General features: G+C 37.0%; 1 protein-coding gene across 1 annotated transcript in view; it reads right to left on the bottom strand.

The window, feature by feature from the left end:
• Positions 1–19,162, bottom strand: part of NUBPL (NUBP iron-sulfur cluster assembly factor, mitochondrial) — a 267,584-nt gene that overhangs the window by 163,046 nt on the left and 85,376 nt on the right. Inside the window, exons 5-6 of the mRNA XM_066277680.1 lie at positions 9,068–9,107; positions 8,887–8,977 (exon numbers count right to left, since the gene is read on the bottom strand). Of these exons, the coding sequence (XP_066133777.1) occupies positions 8,887–8,977; positions 9,068–9,107 (131 nt within the window). The remainder of the gene's footprint in view (positions 1–8,886; positions 8,978–9,067; positions 9,108–19,162) is intronic.

Raw genomic sequence — 19,162 nt, 5'->3', positions numbered from 1 at the left:
CAATGAAAGAAGTGCCCCTTCCGGAAGTGCGGTGGAGGCCAGATAAATGGCCTCAGGGGGCCGCATGCGTCCTGCGGGCTGTAGTTTGGGGACGCCTGGGACAGAGTATTAAAACTTGGGATACTGAGGTTGCCAGTGCAAAACCCAAGGTTGCCAGTTTGAGTGCAGGGTCACCAGTTTGAGCATGGAGTCATCAACACGATCCTGAAGTCACCGGCTTGAGCCTAAGGTAGCCAGTTTGAGCAGGGGTTGCAGGCTCAACTTGAGCCTGAGGTTGCCAGCCTGATCCCAGGTCAAGGCACATACAGAGGCAATCAATGCACAACTAAGTGGAACAACAAGTTGATTCTTCTCTCTCTCTCTCTCTCTCTCTCTCTCTCTCTCTCCCCCTCTTTCTCTCTCCCTCCTTTCCTGTCTCTTTCTCCCATCCTCCCCATCCACCCGTCTCTCAAAAAAACAAACCAATTTTACACCACTATGTTGACAAAGATGTGAAGCAACTGGAATTCTTATGAACACCTGTGCTAGTACCTAAAGCAGCATTATTCATAATAGTTAACAGCTGAAGACTAACCAAATGCCCATCAACAAAAAGAATAGACAAACAATATTTGGTTATATTTATGCAACTAGCTGTACCTGGCCACGCATTGCTATGGTTCAGTCTGGTGAAATGGAAAAGAAAAGAGAAAGTGCACATTTCTAATATGTTTAATTTCACAATGCTTGTGGGTATATAGTATTTTTTGTTGTTCCATTGTCTGTGCAAATATAGAGATTGCCTGGTTTGCCGAATCTAGAACATGCAACATATAATTGTCCATGTGAGAAGCAATCCGTGTGTAGATCTAAAGCGCACAATTCTAAAGATTGACCCTGAGCTTTGTTGATGGTGATTGCAAACGCCAACCAAATTGGGAATTGCAATCTATTAAATTGAAATAGCATATCCACTGGAAGCATAGGAATGAGGACATCTTCACCTTTGAAAGACCTGTCAAGACTGTTGCTTCTATGACATTGCTCATTAATTTTTTACAGCACACAGACCCAAAACTTCATGTTTTACTATGAAATCCATCAGCAATTTCAGCTTCTGTCTGAAAACACGTGCTGTGATGTCATGCCTACCCACCAGCGATTGGCCAGGAAGTAAGAGCTGTTGTATATTGTCCCAAGCTGGATTGCATGTGAATGTAATGAATAGGTCTGGACACCCATAGTGACGAACATACTCAATTGCATGTTGAGCATACTCATGCATATGATGTGGACTGCCTGTATATGAAGATGGCAAAATCGTTAGTCTTCCAACATTAGTTGTATTACCGTCATTTAAAACTGCATCTCGCAAATGAACATATTCTTCAGAGCAAAGCTTGGTCTGATTCAAATGGATGAATATCAAACATTCTGTTTCGATTTTTGCATACATATCTATGATGCATTGGTGAAATAATTGACGGCATTTCAAAATGTGATTGTTTTCATTTTCTTGAATCATTAATCGGTATGAATAATAGTTCACTGTGTTGCATTTCATATTTGTTTCTTTGCCACTGACTGGATTTATCATCTTAACGTTGAAGTGATATCCATCGGCACCATCTCAAAAAATGATCGGATATTGCAGGGCATTGTAGCACTGATGAGTTTCTGCAAGTATTGTCAATTGATTGTTTCTCTGATGAAGAACAATACCTCTAGGTTAGAATTGATCTCTGACTATAACAATTGCCACTTCGTCTATAGTTGGAGCATTGAATCTTTGCACATGTTCTCCAGCAGCAGTTTTATCAGCATGAATAACAATCTTGTGTGTATCAGATGGCATCATATCAGTTGCTGTTTTGAACCAACACACTGGATTGTTTTTTTCGTGAAGAAGCTCTTGCAGTTGGGAAACGATGGACCTTTTTATGCCGGTAGAAATTCCGCAGCATGCATTCAATTCATCATTGCCATCGCTGATGAAATACATTTGTAGACATTTATGTTGACCATCTAGGAAAGGAAGCAGGGAGCCAGCTTTATGATAAATTTGTCCTTTCACTTTGAAAGTTGGCATGAATTGAGCTGTTATGATTTCTGCGCCAAACAACGTCATTTGGAAGCATGAGTTCTATTTGCTGACGTTAGATAGGAAATGCTTTGATTTGGCGGTATATCCAGCAAGCAAAGTTTTTAATGGCTCTGGCGGTTCTCCAAGTTGAGGCAGTTTAATTTTTCTGGTGGCACAACACATTCCTTTTGTTTCTCCATCAAATTTCAGAGCCTTGCAATACGACACACTTCAGTCATAGTGCCAATAAGAACATTCCAGTTCAAACTATAATCATCAGCTGGGTTGTACCTGAATGCAAGGCAACTGTAATCACATGATTGCTGAGCATGGAGTCATGTTTGATGCTGATCTGCTGTTTCTCATTGACGTCTTTCAGCCACTGTCAGCCTATCGCGTTCATTCTGTTGAGAACGAAGCAGATCTGAAGCTGCAGAACACAATTGCTGTGCTCACAACCGTGCATCCACAAGTCTGGCTGCACGTAAATGGATTATAAATCGGAAACATTGAAATGGAATCGTAAAATATTTAGTATAGCGTGTGTTGCTTTTATGCCCAACAGATGGCGCTGTTTTTCCAAAAAAAAGCATGTTTTTACCTGTGACATCTATATCTATATAATAGTAGGTATATAAAAAAAGAACACGTATTCGAATGCAATGTTGTGTCAAAATTTCAAAGCAATTGGTGAAGAACTTTTGGAGATTTAAGATTTTGAACAAATGAACATTTACATTTTTATTTATATAGAAGATATACTACTATTCAGCTAAGAAAGGACTTACCTACTGATACATGCAACAGCAAGGATGACTTTCTCTTAGCATTAGGCTAACAGAAAAAAAGAAGATACAAAAGGCTACATCCTGCAGGGTTCCATTTATATAAAGTATAAGGACATGGAAAACTCACTTATGGTGTTAAAAATCACAACATTATGGCCTATGAGTGGCAAATTGAATTGAAGGAAGCCCAAGGAAACTTTCTAAGGGAGCAAAAACGTTCTCTATCTTGAGGATGTGGTTACTTAAGTATATCAAAAAACCATTGAACTAAACATATAAGATCTGTGCATCCTATTGTATGTATAAGTTTAACTCAATAAAATATTGTCAGGGAAAGAAAAAAAAACTTCACACCAGACTGCCATTTCAAGATGTCAGACTGATATAAGTATTTATGTTCCCCCCCCCAAATAGTAACAGAGAAAGGACATAAAAGAAACTTCTAGAGCACTGTCTGCTCAACACTGCAGTACAGAGCATCAATATAGCTACTAAATTTTCACAAAGGATATTAAACTTACCAAATGCTGGTCTGTTTTCTAAAACAAAACAAATGCAAAAACAAAATACTCCTTAATTAATACCTCATATAATCAGCATGGTCACCATATAGCCTGAAAATATCCGCTTTTCAGCTTCTGTTAAAATGCACAGATGATAGCCTGACTGGTGGTGGCACAGTGAATAGAGGGTTGACCTGGGATGCTAAGGTCCCAGGTTCCAAATCCCAAGGTCGCCAGCTTGAGCACAGGCTCACCAGCTTGAGTGCTGGGTCGCCAGCTTGAGCATGGAATCATGGACATAATCCCATGGCACTGGCCTGAACCCAAAGGTCACTGGCTTGAAGCCCAAGGTATTGTAGTTGGCTTGAGCAAGAGAACACTGGCTCAGCTTGAACCCCCAGTCAAGGCAAGAAGCAATCAGTGAACAACTAAAATGCTGCAACTATGAGTTGATGCTTTTCATCTCTCTCCCTTCCTGTCTTTCTCTCCCTCTTAAAAAAAAAAAAAAAGGCCAGACAGCCAACTAATTGGGAAATGATATTTTTAAACACCTGCTCAGATAAGGGCCTAATATCCAAAATATACAAAGAACTCATAAAACTCAACGACAAACAAACAAACAATCCAATAAAAAAATGGGAAGAGGATATGAACAGACACTTCTCCCAGGAAGAAATACAAATGGCCAACAGATATATGAAAAGATGCTCATCTTCTTTAGTTATTAGAGAAATGCAAATCAAAACTGCAATGAAATACCACCTCACACCTGTTAGACTAGCTATTATTAACAAGACAGGTAATAGCAAATGTTGGAGAGGTTGTGGAGAAAAAGGAACCCTCATCCACTGTTGGTGGGAATGTAAAGTAGTACAACCATTATGGAAGAAAGTATGGTGGTTCCTCAAAAAACTGAAAATAGAACTACCTTATGACCCAGCAATCCCTCTACTGGGTATATACCCCAAAAACTCAGAAACATTGACTTGTAAAGACACATGCAGCCCCATGTTCATTGCAGCATTGTTCACAGTGGCCAGGACATGGAAACAACCAAAAAGCCCATCAATAGATGACTGGATAAAGAAGATGTGGCACATATACACTATGGAATACTACTCAGCCATAAGAAATGATGACATCGGATCATTTATAGCAAAATGGTGGGATCTTGACAACATTATACGGAGTGAAATAAGTAAATCAGAAAAAACCAGGAACTGCATTTTTCCATACGTAGATGGGACATAAAAGTGAGACCAAGAGACATTGATAAGAGTGTGGTGGTTACGGGGGGAGGGGGGAGAGGGAGAGGGAAGGGGGAGGGGGAGGGGCACAAAGAGAACTAGATAGAGGGTGACAGGACAATCTGACTTTGGGTGATGGGTATGCAACATAACTGAACTTTAAGATAACCTGGACATATTATCTTTGAATATATGTATCTTGATTTGCTGATGTCACCCCATTAAAAATAAATACAAAAAAAAAAAAAAAAGGCACAGATGATAGAAGTGACCTTATAAAAAGACTGTAAGGTAAATATGCAATCTAATATCTTAAAGTCCTAGATGATTCCAATAAAATGAGTTATGGATCCATTTTCTCACCCCATCTTTCATACTGATATTTTATAATATGTTTGCTAAATATGTATGTTCAGCACTTATCAGAGTAATCTGTGACTTTTATATAATTTATATTCAGACAGCCAAAGTTCTAAATCTCTAGTAGGTCCTCTGCCAGACTATCAAATTCCATAAATATTTTTAAACTGAGCATTTGCTAAATATTGAGAATAATAATGAATAAAATCAGGTGACCATTGCTGAATTGGGAAATTAAAAATTTTATAATTCTGGCAATTAACACAATTATTCTATATGCTCTGACAATATTTGCAGTACAGAAAAGAGGCTGGGTTATGGCAAGACATTGATTGAGAACATGGAATTGGGATCCTGCCCCTCCTGACTTCCCAACACTCCACCAAAACACAAATAGAGAGAGAGAGAGAGAGAAAGAAAAGAAAAGAAAAGAAAAAAGAAATGAAAGAAAGAAAGAAAGAAAGAAAGAAAGAAAGAAAGAAAGAAAGAAAGAAAGAAAGAAAGAAAGAAAGAAAGAAAGAAAGAAAGAAAGAAAGAAAAGATAAATAACTGGCTACTTCAGACTTCTGATCCTTTCACCTCTGGTCTCAAAACAGTTTCTTCATTTATATCTGCTGTGGTGGGTTTTTTATTGATTGATTTTAGAGAGAGAGGAAGGGAAACAGGGAGAGAGAGAGAGAAAGAGAGAGAGAGAGAGAGAGAAACTGATTTGTTGCATTCATTGGTTGATTCTTATATGTGCCCAGATCAACTGAGCTACCCAGCCAGGGCCAGTTTCCTCATTTATAAAAGCAGGTACTAAATATGAGTTTGATCTTTGAGCACAACCTTTTGACCAACTGATTAACTTGCACTGCCAGGTTTAATCTCACTCATTCTGTGGGAAACTCCCTTTGCCCCTCTCCTGAGGGCACATGCACATGCTCTCTCTCTTCCATCCTCATGGGCTGATTTGCAAAGTTGCTTTTGTCACCTGTTGGAATTTGAAATTTAAAAGGGTTCCTGATGGCCCTGGCCAGTTGGCTCAGTGGTAAAGCATCAGCCTGGCGTGTGGAAGTCCCAAGCTCGATTCCCAGTCAGGGCACACAGGAGAACTGACCATCTGCTTCTCCAACCCTCCCCCTTCTCTCTCTCTCTCTCCTCCCCTCCCACAGCCATGGCATAAATAGTTTGAGCAATTTGGCCCCAAGTGCTGAGGATGGCTCCATGGCCTTGCCTTAGGTGCTGAAATAGCTCAGTTGCTGAGCTACAGAGCAAAGGCCCCAGATGGGCAGAACATCGCCCTGTAGTGAGCTTGCCAGGTGGATACCATTCCGGGCACATGCAGGAGTCTGTCTCTGCCTCCTGTCTCTCACTTAATTTAAGGTTTTCTTTTTTTTTTTTTTTTTTTTTTTTTAGAGGCAGAGATAGACAGGGACAGACAGACAGGAACAGAGAGAGATGAGAAGCATCAATCATCAGTTTCTCGTTGCGCCTTGCGACTTCTTAGTTGTTCATTGATTGCTTTCTCACACGTGCCTTGACCACAGGCCTTCAGCAGACCGAGTAACCCCCTGCTGGAGCCAGCGACCTTGGGTCCAAGCTGGCGAGCTCTTTGCTCAAGCCAGATGAGCCCGCGCGCGACCTCTGGGGTCTCGAACCTGGGTACTTCCGCATCCCAGTCCGACGCTCTATCCACTGCGCCACCGCCTGGTCAGGCGATCTCTCACTTAATTTAAATAAATAAATAAATCCCTGAGATTTAAATTTTTTAAAATTATTCATGGTGTTATAATCACTTATTTTATTTTATTTAAATATCTGATTCTGCCTTTATTTTTTTTTATTTTAAATGAATTTTATTGAGGTGACACTGGTTAACAAAATTATACAGAATTCAGGTGCCCAACTCTACAACACACATCCATACACAGTATTGCGTATTCAACTCCCCAACACATCTTTGTCCATCACCATTCATCCTCTCTATGCCCTCCTCCAACCCCCATTCCCCCACCCCAGCAATCGCCACACTGAAATTATCCCTAAGACTTTAAAAAGGACACAGACAGGTAGAAAGGCAAGAACTTGAACACATCTTGCTGCAGACAGGCTATGGGGAAATGGGGATCCTGCATCCTGGGCTAGAAGGCTCACCTGTATCTCAGTGTCTCTTATCACTGACCTGAGTCATTAAGTCTCTGATCACTGTGGAAAGCTGAAGTATTTCTGTCTTATGTGGTCACCCATAAATAAGGGCATGGGCCTGACTAGGCGGTGGCACAGTGGATACAGCGTTGGCCTGGGACACTGAGGACCCAGGTTCAAAACCCCAACGTCACTAGGCTTGAGCACAATGTCACCAGGCTCAAGCACGAGGTCACCGGGCTCAAGCACGAGGTCACTGGGCTTGATCACAAGCTCACTACCTTGAGTGTGGGTCACTGGCTTGATTGAGCGTAGGATCATAGACATAACCCCATGGTCACCTGCTTGAATCCCAAGGTGGCTGGCTTGAGTTCAAGGTCTCTGGTTTGAGCAAGGGGTCACTAGCTCGGATGGAGCCTCCAGATCAAGGCACATATGAGAAAGCAATCAATGAACAACTGAAGTGCTGCATTATGAGCTGATGTTCTCATTTCTCTCCCTTTCTGCCTATCTGTTCCTGTCTGTTGGCCCCTCTCTCTCTCACTTAAAAATAAATAAATAAAAAACAAATAAAGGCTTGGGAGGAATTCTGAATCATTTCCTGTTGAGAATTGTAACACTAATATAGAAGGGGAAAATTCATAGTTAATTCTCACAACAAAATCATAATTATCCTTTTGATGTTTCCAAATTTCTATTGACTCTAACTTTAACTATAAATTGAATAAAGATTGGCTTAGAATTTCCTAAAACAACAATAACAACCAAAAGAGGTTGAGTTAACCCACACAAATCAAGGTCAACAAGGAACTGGCAAAGCAAGGGTATTTCTGAGAGTAAAACCAAAATAACCTACTCTGTGAACTTAGTGTAAAAGAGAAGAGGCAGCCAAAAGACTTAAATACAGCAAATGCACTAGGAAAAGACAATGACTGTGGGATCAGAGACAGAAGGGCACATTTATCCGAACTCAAACAGTGGAAGACAAAATGTTACAATAAAAAAGAAGAGTTTCAGAATTTGACATATTTCATCTACTTACATTCACAACTAGAAATAATTATATATATTTGAATACATAAATAGAAATATATATGACTAGAATTGTCGACCTATAGCATAGTATCTGCCCAAAGTAAAATCCGAATAAAGAGGTAATTGCTATAAACTGGTGGAGAAAATCCAAATTACTTATCATATTTTTTTAGAATATAACTAACTATAAAGTCACAGTTACTAAGAAAAAAATAAAATTTATTCATATAAATAACATATAGCCCATCTGATATTTAGATTATCCAATCAACTGTTCTCTTCCTTAAGGATAAATTACAGTTGATTGGACAAATATTATATAAACAAATATATAGCCATATGTACTCAGAGTAAAACAAATTTTTATTTTGTTCTAAAGATCTATAATTTATATAATATTTTCTACATTTGAATAATTTTCTACACTGCCCTTATAACTCATATTGGCCAAAATGAGATTAACCATAAATCTAAAAAAGGCTGATTACTTATAAAATAGATTTCCCCATCTTACTGAAGACTCAACAGAGCAACAGGACAGTATAAAATAAGACACTGGATTTTCAATACTCATATGTAATGGGAGAGATTAAATCACATGACAGTGAAATTTGGTCTTGGCGCCACATAACTCATGATACATTCAGTTTATCAGCTGGATTCTTTTGCGAAATCTAAATGCACATTTTAACATCTCTCCAATCAGCAACTGCATTAACCACAGAGTGCCAATAATAAAATGATACTTAATGCAATTTTCTTACCTGCCTCAATAGTTTCTCAACAGCTGACATTACCATAAGGCCTCTCCAAACAACTGGTGCAGTCTCTTCAACCAGGAAGCCCATGGACATACTACAACAGTAAGCCAAAATTGCAACTAATTTACATAAATTAATCAATAGTATTCTGAAAAGTAACATAAAGTAAAAAAGATATGCTCACCAAGCAATACCGTAATTCAAAAGAGGCCTCATTAGGTTGCCTGAAATAAAAATAAATAAATAAATCTCACTTTTATAAAAGTCTTTATACATAAACATACTGACTTGTTTTTTCATCAAATAATATCAAATTAAAAATACAAACAGCCCTGCCAGGGTAGCTCAGTTGGTTAGTGTCGTCCCGATATGCCAAGGTTGAGGGTTGGATCCCCAGTCAGGGTACATAACAATAAACCAATGAATGCACAAATAAGTAGAACAACAAATTAATTGTTTCTCTTTTTTTTTAGATTTTTTTATTTATTCATTTTAGAAAGAGATGAGAGAAAAGGGGGGGGGAGCAGGAAGCATCAACTCTCCATAAGTGTCTTGACCAGATAAGTGCAAGGTTTTGAACTGGTGACCTCAGGGCTCCAGGTCAATGCTTTATCCACTGCGCCACCACAGATCAGGCCTGATGTTTCTCTTTCTCTCTCTCTCTCTTTCTCTCCCTTTCTCTCTAAAGAATAAAAATAAAATAAAATAAAAATAGAGTACTCAAACTGCTGCTCTTTTAACCTCTGGCTAATTCAACTCAAGTTGCAACAGTTTAAACATTTACCAAGCACAAAACTAATACTTCTAATGGATGTAATATCTTAAAATAGTTGAGATATTGTTTTGTTAAGAAGAATTCATCAGCCCTGGCCAGTTGGTTCAGTGGTAGAGCATCAGCCTGGCATGTGAATGTCCTGGGTTTCATTCCTAGTCTGGACACACAGGAGAAGTGACCATCTGCTTCTCCACCCCTTCCCTTCCCCTTCTATCTTTCTCTCTCTTCTCCTCCCGCAGCCATGGCTCTAATAGTTCAAGTGCATCAGCCCCAGGTACTGAGGATAGCTCCATGGAGCCTTCACCTCAAGTTCTAAAAATAGCTTGGTTGTGAGCATGGCCCAAGATGGGCAGAGCATCGGCCCAGACAAGGGTTGCCGGGTGGATCCCAGTTGCGGTGCATGCGGAAATCTGTCTTTCTATCTCCCCACCTCTCACTTGGAAAAAGAAAAAAAAAAGAACAATTCATCTACCATTTTCAAATATGTTTTTAAAATAGCCTCAGTAACTACTCTTGTCCATCAATTTTCTTGATGGATACATAAAATTACATATACATGCTTATCTAGTATGTGTATACATGATTATTTGCACACATATGTGCACACACAAATTCATCTAATTAGTTCTCCCTATTTCTTTTTTTTTCCTTTTCTTTCAGAATTTTAAAAGTATACAAATGTTTTCTATCATTAAGTCAAACTTGCTTCCCTGGATTAAACCCAATTTAATCACAACATAATTGGTTTATACAGCGCTGGACTTGGTTTCCTTGTCGGAAGCCGATCAACAGCTGCTGGTTGACATAGTCACAGCAAAGAAGATCAACAACTGCTGGTTGACACAGTCACAGCAAAGAAAAGGTGCAACAATACTTCCCCCTTTAACTTTTTGAATTAATTTGGTTTTTTAAAAAAATATTTTATTTATTGATTTTTAGAGAGGGGGGGGGAGAGAGAGAGAGAGAGAGAGAGAGAGAGAGAGAGAGAGAGAAGGGGGAGGAGCAGGAAGCATCAACTCCCATATATGCCTTGACCAGGCAAGCCCAAAGTTTTGAACTGGCAACCTCAATGTTCCAGGTCGACGCTTTATCCCACTGCGCCTTCACAGGTCAGGAATTAATTTGGTTTTTTATCCCCCTTTTCTGGGTGTGTGTGCTATCATTTATGGCACAGGGATAATAGCACCGTGCTTTCCTTGCAGATTCGTAGTAATTTCTCTGGAAATAAGACAGAGGGTGTGAATTCCACAGAAAAGCCTATAAACCCCCTTGCCTGGGCCCACAGACATGGGAGGCTGGCTATGATATCCTCCAAAAAGGGCTAAAGCTGCAGAAAATTCTCTCCTATAAATCATATTAGGAAAAAATAGATTGTGACATATGAATAGGTAGGAAACAGTAACTATACACAAAAGCACCTTTCAGCCTTCACCTGATCCATTACTTTACCTTCCTAGCCTTTTCATATAATAGAATAGAAAATCTTTCCTTTCCTCTTGCATACTTGACCTGCAGGTGGTGGAACACTCTAAGAAAAATAAAGTAAGAACTTAACTGGTATATGAATATAGTAGACAAATAAAATTTGACTAGACAATAGGACATTAGGTAGAGTTAATCAATACTGACCTTTTAGACGCTTGTACAAAAACTGTTGTTGCTGTATTCAAGTTACTGTATAACTGTACTTAGAATGACTTATCACCTGACCATTGCCTAGAGATATGTAACCATAGTGAAACAAAAACAATTATTAATCAATGCATTCTGTATACCATGTGATTGTAACTTAGTGTGTGTGTATAAAAATTAAGCTGTACTAGCCATTGGTGGAGATGCCTGGCAGTGAATGCTAAAGAATTCGGCTCTCTCAATCGTTTCGTGCTGACGCCGTCTCTTCCTGTGGGACCCATGGATTCCCCCGGGGCTGGACCTTGGCATTTCCTAATATTTTCTTTGTTTGTTTGTTTTTTTTATAGATTTTATTTATTCATTTTAGAGGAGATAGAGAGAGAGACAGAGAGAAAAAAGGAGGAAGGAGCAGAAAGCATCAACTCCCATATGTGCCTTGACTTGGCAAGCCCGGGGTTTTGAACCAGCAACCTCAGCATTCCAGGTCAACGCTTTACCCACTGCGCCACCACAGGTCAAGGCCCTAATATTTTCTTAAGATTTTTTACATATATTAACTAGGAAGAGTGACCTGTAATTTTCCCTTTCATTCTATCCTTCTAAGGTTTTACTAGTCTCATAAAATAAGTTGGGAAGAATTATACATTTTTCTACTCCATGAATAAGTTTGTTTAAAACTACAATTATAGTTTCTTGAGTAATGGCTTGCTATTTCTGAGCTAAGGTTTTTAACTACTGATTCTATTTCTTTACTAGGTATGGAAGAATGTAGATTTTCTATTTCTTATAAAATTTGTTTTGGTGATATGTATTTTTTCTAGAAATTGCCTTAAACAAAATTTTCAAATGTATTGCATAAAGTTGCCCAAACATTTCCTATATTTGAAATCCATGATTGCCATCTGTCAAGTCCCTTTTTTATTTCCAATTCATTTACAGACCTTCCCTCATTTTTTTTTTAAACTTTACCTTGTGGGCATTTATCTAATTTATTCATCTTTCAAAAACCAATTGTTGGTTTTGTTAGTCCTCTCTACTGTATTTGTTTCAAATTCATTAATTTCTCCTCTTAACCACATCCTTCTTTTTAGTTTCTTTGGGTTTACTGCATTGTTCTAACCTAAGATAAATAAATATCTCATTTATGTTCAGTCTTCTTTCTTTATAAAATATATTTGATTATTCCTATAATTCTAAATATCATTTTAGCTTTATCCCATGTTTTCATTTCCATTATTATTTCTTTCATTCAACCATGAGTTATCTAGGAATTGTTTTTAATTTTCAGATGGGTAGATGTTTTTAGTTATCATTTTGCAATAAACCTAAATTAATTATGTCTGAATGATACCAATCTTTGAACTTCATGGAACCTTGCTTCGTTGCCTAGTATATAGTCAATTGTCATAAATGTTCTACATGTGCTTGAAAAGAATTTCTATATAGGGATGGGCAAAAGTAGGTTTACAGTTATGAGTATACAAAACACAGTTTATTTTTATATTATATACTTTTCCATACAAACAATTGTAAACCTACTTTTTTTCCACCCCAGTATATGGTCATTAGGATAAGCTTGTTTATAAGTAGTAATTCTTTACCTTCAGTAATACTTTTGCTTTAAAGTCTATTTTGTCCGATATTAATAATTACAACCTCTTTCATTTTGCCTAATCTGTCTTTTCTATTCCCTTAACTTTTAACCCATGTATATTTTTTTGTTTTAGATATCTGTTGTAAATAGCATTAAATTATTTAAATTTTGCTTTTATTTTTTTTGTTTTAGCTTACAATATTATTATTTTAACTTTAGAGTTGTATAATATATATTTATATTGCTGAGATATTTAGATTCATATTTACTATTCTATTTTGTGCTTTCTTTCATCTCACTTTGTTTTTGGTAGCCTTATATTTTGATTGAGATTCTTCTCCTCATAACATTTTTCCCATTTTTAGAATACAAATCATACAATCTATTTCTATTCTTATAATGACTACCCAGTAATTTAAACAAATATGAGAAAAATGAATCAATACCTTTGCCTTATTTTCCTTTGAATTCTTCAAATCCATTCATTCTCCCTCCTAGGCCAATTCATATAGTATTGCTGTTCTATCTTGGAAAATTCTCAGCCGTTATCTCTTTAAATATTACCTCTACCATATTTTCTCCATTTTTTTCTTTCTAGAATTCTAATTAAACCTAAGTTTGACCTTCTGATGCTATCCTCCATGCCTCTCATATTTTCATTTTTTTTCCAGCTCTTCTTCATGTACTATATTACATTTTCTATTCATCTACATTCCAGTTAACTTCCTCTGTAGTCACATCTAACTTTTTGTTATTATATCTGTTCATTTCCTTCCATTCTACCCAGAGCATGGGACATATCCAGCACATATCCCCAATAATTACCAATGTAAGAAAGATTTATTTCATTGATCAGTTATTATTAAGAATATAATCTTTTGGGTGTCCAAGCTTTTACATGGTGATTTTCCACTGAATTTTCCACCCTCCTTAAGCATCAAACTTTGTCTCCATTCCTTCATACAAAGGAATAAAATGTAGGCCCGAAGCCCCCAACAATCAGCAAGTAATAGTAAACTTCAATTCCAGTGCACATCTACACCAATTAGTTTACACAGTCTTGTTATGTCTAAGTTCTAAGAAATTCCCTGCCTTTCCTACTACCTCAGTTATGCATCAAAAAAAATAATTTTTAAAGCTTTTAAAAATTTTTACTTATTCATTTTAGAGAGAGAAAGTGGGGAGAGAAACATAGATTTGTTATTCCTCCCATTCATGCATTCATTGGTTGATTCTTGTATGTGCCCTGACCAGGCAGGGATCAAACCCAGAACCTTGGCATATTGGGATGACTCTCTAACCAACTGGGCTACCTAGCCAGCTCTGAAAATTAACTTTTGCTAATATTTTATGTAATATTATAAGGCATGCTGTTACAGAAAGTTTTTCTGAACATCTGGTCCGCCACGCCACCAGAACTAGAAATGGAAAACTGCTGATTTTTATACAGTGATCTTATATCACCCAAGATATCTGCCAAAACTCCTTTTTAATAGTTTTTTTATTATTTCTTTTGAATTTTCTAGACAGACCAACATATTACATGGAATTAATTACAATTTTGTCTTTTCCTTTCCTCTATTAATAACCATTACTTCTTTTTCTTGTTTTAGTGCATTGGCTAAAACCTGCAGTAGCAATGGTAGCCTCATCTTATTTTTAATGTAACATGGAAAAAGTTACACCAAAATAAAATAGAATATGTATATCATCTATTCTCTTACTCTTCCACTTGAAATAGATGATCTAAGGAGTTTGTAGAAAATATGACTTGAAGTTTAAACTAAAACTGAAAGTTGAAACTCAGTGTTATAAACTGAGTGTTGTGCCCTCAAACAACAACAAATAAAAATTATGTTAAAGTCCCAATCCCCAATGTCATGGAACTGGAAGGTGAAGTCTATGGGAAGTGATTAGGTCATGAGGGTAGAGCTGTCATGAATGGAATAAGTGCTCTTATAAAACAGACTCCAAAGTGCTCTCTAGCCCCTTTTGTCATAAGAGGACGCAGCTAGAAGTTGGCTGCCTATAAATCAGAAATCAGGTCTTCAGATATCAACTTCGCTGGCACCTTGATCTTGGACTTCTCAGCTTCCATAACTGTAGAAAATGTTTGTGGTTTAAGCCACCAGTGTATGGTATTTTTGTTAAAGCAGCCTGAACAGACTAAAACACTGGGACAGTCAACAGTCTTTTTACAAATCTGAAAATCAAAATATCTGACACTGTAAAGGAACAATCTTTGTTAAATCCCAATCCCGAAAAAAATAAAATGTGTACTTTAAAATTTTTTTGTAGTTTAATGAACAATAAATTATAAACAGCCTGTCCTGTGGTAGCACAGTGGATAAAGCATCAACCTGGAATGCTTAAGTCACTGGTTCGAAACCCCAGGCTGGGCTGGTCAAGGCACATAGAAGAAGCAATCAATGAATAAGTGCAGCAACTATCAGTTGATACTTCTTGCTCCACCCCACTTCCCCTCCTTTCTCCATAAAATCAATAAATACAATATTTTTTTAAAATTATAAACAGAAAGCTCAGCAATATAAACATATTCATCACCATGTTGTTATAAGTGTTTCTTCAGAATTTAACAGAGAAAAGTATACACTGAAACTCCTAAACATACACAGAAAATAAAAAGTTAAAGGCACATTTTCCATTATCTTCTCCTAAGTAAACAAATTAATAGTTTACTAAAAATTAAAAGCATCTTACTTTAAATAATAAAATTATCAGAATTAAATGTTGGTATAAACTGAAGACATACTTTTAAATTAATAGGGAAATAGTAAATGACAACTCATGATTTCAGATATAAATTAGTTTCTTTTCCTCAGTTTTATTTTTAAAAATGTATACAGTAATTCCTCCACATAAAAGAAAAAGTACTACTTAATAACAAAGTACTACTTAGTAACAAAGTACTAATAGTTGAAAGTTCACCTAGAAACTTTGGAATCCACTGCATTGTGAGTAATAGCTTTTTGAAGACCACACCATTAGCTGAAGTTATCATGACACAGATCATTTTCCTACTTCACTGTATTTCTGTGATAGCTCATACTGAAGCATGAAGCATTCTTACTGTAAGTCAAACTATTTCTATTGCCACAATGCCACTCACAGAATGAATGACACCGCTGCATCCTCCTCAATCTATTACAATAAAGACTTATTGTTCCTAACAGGTGTGAATTTAATTAATGAATTGTATGTCATCAGTATATTTCAAACAGTAGCGTAATAAAAAAGACTATATTATAAAGTAATTATAAAGCTAGAATAGATACTGTGACCATGTCAAACTGAAAAGCTAGGTAAAAAGGCAACAGGCATAAGAAAGTCTTCTTTAAATATTTCTATTCAAGTTGACATTATTAAATATTCCAAAGATAACTCTGATTTAGAATCAGATCTTTTCGTAGAGATCCCATTGTTAATGAATCAGCTAGGCAGTCAACATTATCATTAACTTGGTATTTGTAGTAAGCCTAAAAAATCTCTGTACCTTCTACTCTGTTTCCTGGCTCCAAAACTAAAAGAAGAGTTTTAAATATAGTTGAATCAAGGTTCAGAAATATGTCTTTTAAAATTATAAATTAAAATCATATAACTAGAGACATTAAATCTATTTTTTAAAATGAGGATAGAGACTGCAGTCAAGCATATACAATCTTGCTTCATGAATTTTAAAGAATATTTAAACATAAAGTAAGTAAAAACAGTTTTATAGTCAGACCTGTGGTGGCGCAGTGGATAAAGCGTCGACCTGGAAATGCTGAGGTCGCCGGTTCGAAACCCTGGGCTTGCCTGGTCAAGGCACATATGAGAGTTGATGCTTCCAGCTCCTCCCCCCTTCTCTCTCTCTGCCTCTCCTCTCTCTCTCTCTCTCTCTCTCTCTGTCTCTCCCTCTCTTCTCTAAAAAAATGAATAAATATTTTTAAAAAACAGTTTTATAAAAACAAGCCTTTATCCACATACTGAGAAAACACTCCAAGGTGAAGAACTTTTAAAATATAGAAATTTTATAATTTCTATATTTTATAATTTTATAATTTCCAGTGTAAATTTTATAATTTCACTTTCTCACCATCCACTTTCTTATTCCTTCCTTTCTTTCTGAAACCCAGATCCTTTCTTATCAGAAATGAGATGTAAGAAAGGAGCTGCATCCACTACTGTTCTTTCAGGAGAACAGCAATGGCAGGTTGAGACAACATAGTTCCACCTATTAATAGTACCCAGGAAAGGTTCAGTATGCCCTACTTGTTCACCTAGACGGAAAGAAGGATTCAGAGGGAAGGTGAGTAGAGATGGGGAATGAAATGGGTCAAAGCAAGTGCCAACCTGGACAACCCGGAGCAATATTATAGTACTGTATCTAGAAGTAAAAAGGAGGGGGATGTAGAATATTAGAGAAGGGAGCAGTAAGACTGTTGTGGAAATTCTTCAGTGTTTTTAAAGGTGTACACCTGTCACTCTTTTAATATTAAAACTTCACTTATCTTCACCGCACTTTTCCTTTTTGTACCAGCCTGAAACCCTACTACTTCATCCCTGGCACTTACCCATCTTGAAGCTGAAAGCCATTCAGACATACATTTCTTAAAATACAACTTATTTCTCAATAAAAATCTGCCCTTTTCTTTTCCAGCCCATCTCTTCCCAAATCAAGATTCTCACTGTCTTGTGTGGGTGGTTTCCATTTGGAAAAGAACCCAATACAAATAAACCACATCGAGAAATAAAAGCGTTGTAGAGGATAAAAGTATTTTTAAATGGAAACTGCTCACTAGAATATAAATGAGAGAATGTATAAGGGATATTTTGCAGCAGGGATCAGATCTCAGATTCTTCTCTACTCTGAGGCTAACATTTTCTTCTCTAGTTAATCACTCAGAAAATATTTATTGAGTAACTATAAGCATAAACTTGGCATCCTACTTCTGAATACTTGCCACTTTATATTGTAGAGTTTAAGAGAAAGAAGTGAAAGAAAGGTTACAAAAAAGACAGTCAATAATGGGACTTTAGGTAAAGATGATAAATACTTGCTTTACATACTGTTATTCCAACCATCCATACACCACCGTCCCTGGCCTCCAGCTCACCTTACACCTGCCTTGGCATAACTAATTGATCACATTCTTTCCTGCCTAAATCAGAAGTGGACTCAGAATATTTTAAACATTATGTTCCAGGTAACCAGTTGTTATTTAATAGGAAAATTATGTGTTATCTCTGAATTAAAGATTTAGTCAGGCATCTAGGAAGGAAAAACTTGAAAGATGACAGAAGAAACCACTATATTCAGTCTAGAAGAGTAACAATAAGAGCCATTACATTCTGTATGATGCAGCACTGCATAGATACTTTAAAGATTTTGTATTTCATTGAATCCTCACAACAATCCTATAAGGCAAGTACAGCTGAGGAACTTAGAAAGCTACTCAAGCCTCCTCTTGGCTCATCTAAATGCCTTTCCACAGCAGCCTCCAGACCAGTTCTCCATAATCCTTCCCTCTACTAACCTCTCCCAACATCTGACAATAAATGTTATCCATGTGACTGTTTATCTTTCTTATGCCTCTATCATGACTCCCTGACTAAATACCATATTTCCTTTGCTTAGTATAGATAGTGTTCAAAAATATGTGTTTATATAATGGCCAAAACAATTTTATAAATAGCTAACCAGTCAAAAGTAAATAGATATTGAAAGAAAACTATACAACCTATATTTGGTCATCCAGGCACATTTAGTGCAGTAAAATACACTGCTCACAAAAATTAGGGGATATTTCAAAATGAATATGAAATGATAAAAAGAAGAAGCATTGGGCTTTTTTTCTATTAAATAAGAACACCAGAAAAGCAAACAAGTCAAAGAAAGTTGTTCAATTATGCAAATGAGATGCAAAATCAACTTTGATTTTATTGCTGAAAATGCACTATACAAAAGGCTGAAAGGAATGGAATATCTGCACATTCCCTGATCTTGAAAGTGCATATCCTGGAATTTCTCCACCCTTGCAATGCCCCTGCAACACGATTTGCCAGAATGCAAAGCCTGGAGAGCCATAGGATGTCTTGAAGCTGGTCAAACACAGACAACAGTGGCAACAGCACTTGGAACAACTCAAAGCATGATTAGCAGACTGTGGAATCACTTTCAAGAGACTGGCACAGTACGAAGAAGACAAGGACAGGGTCGCCCATCTGCCACAGCAGCAAGAGATGACCTTATTGGCAAGATGGAACAGGCACAGCAA

The sequence above is a fragment of the Saccopteryx bilineata genome, chromosome 4 (genome assembly GCF_036850765.1).
Source record: "Saccopteryx bilineata isolate mSacBil1 chromosome 4, mSacBil1_pri_phased_curated, whole genome shotgun sequence".
Taxonomy (NCBI): domain Eukaryota; kingdom Metazoa; phylum Chordata; class Mammalia; order Chiroptera; family Emballonuridae; genus Saccopteryx; species Saccopteryx bilineata.
The sequence above is the reverse complement of the archived record's forward strand: the minus strand, read 5'-3'. Positions and strand labels throughout refer to the sequence as shown.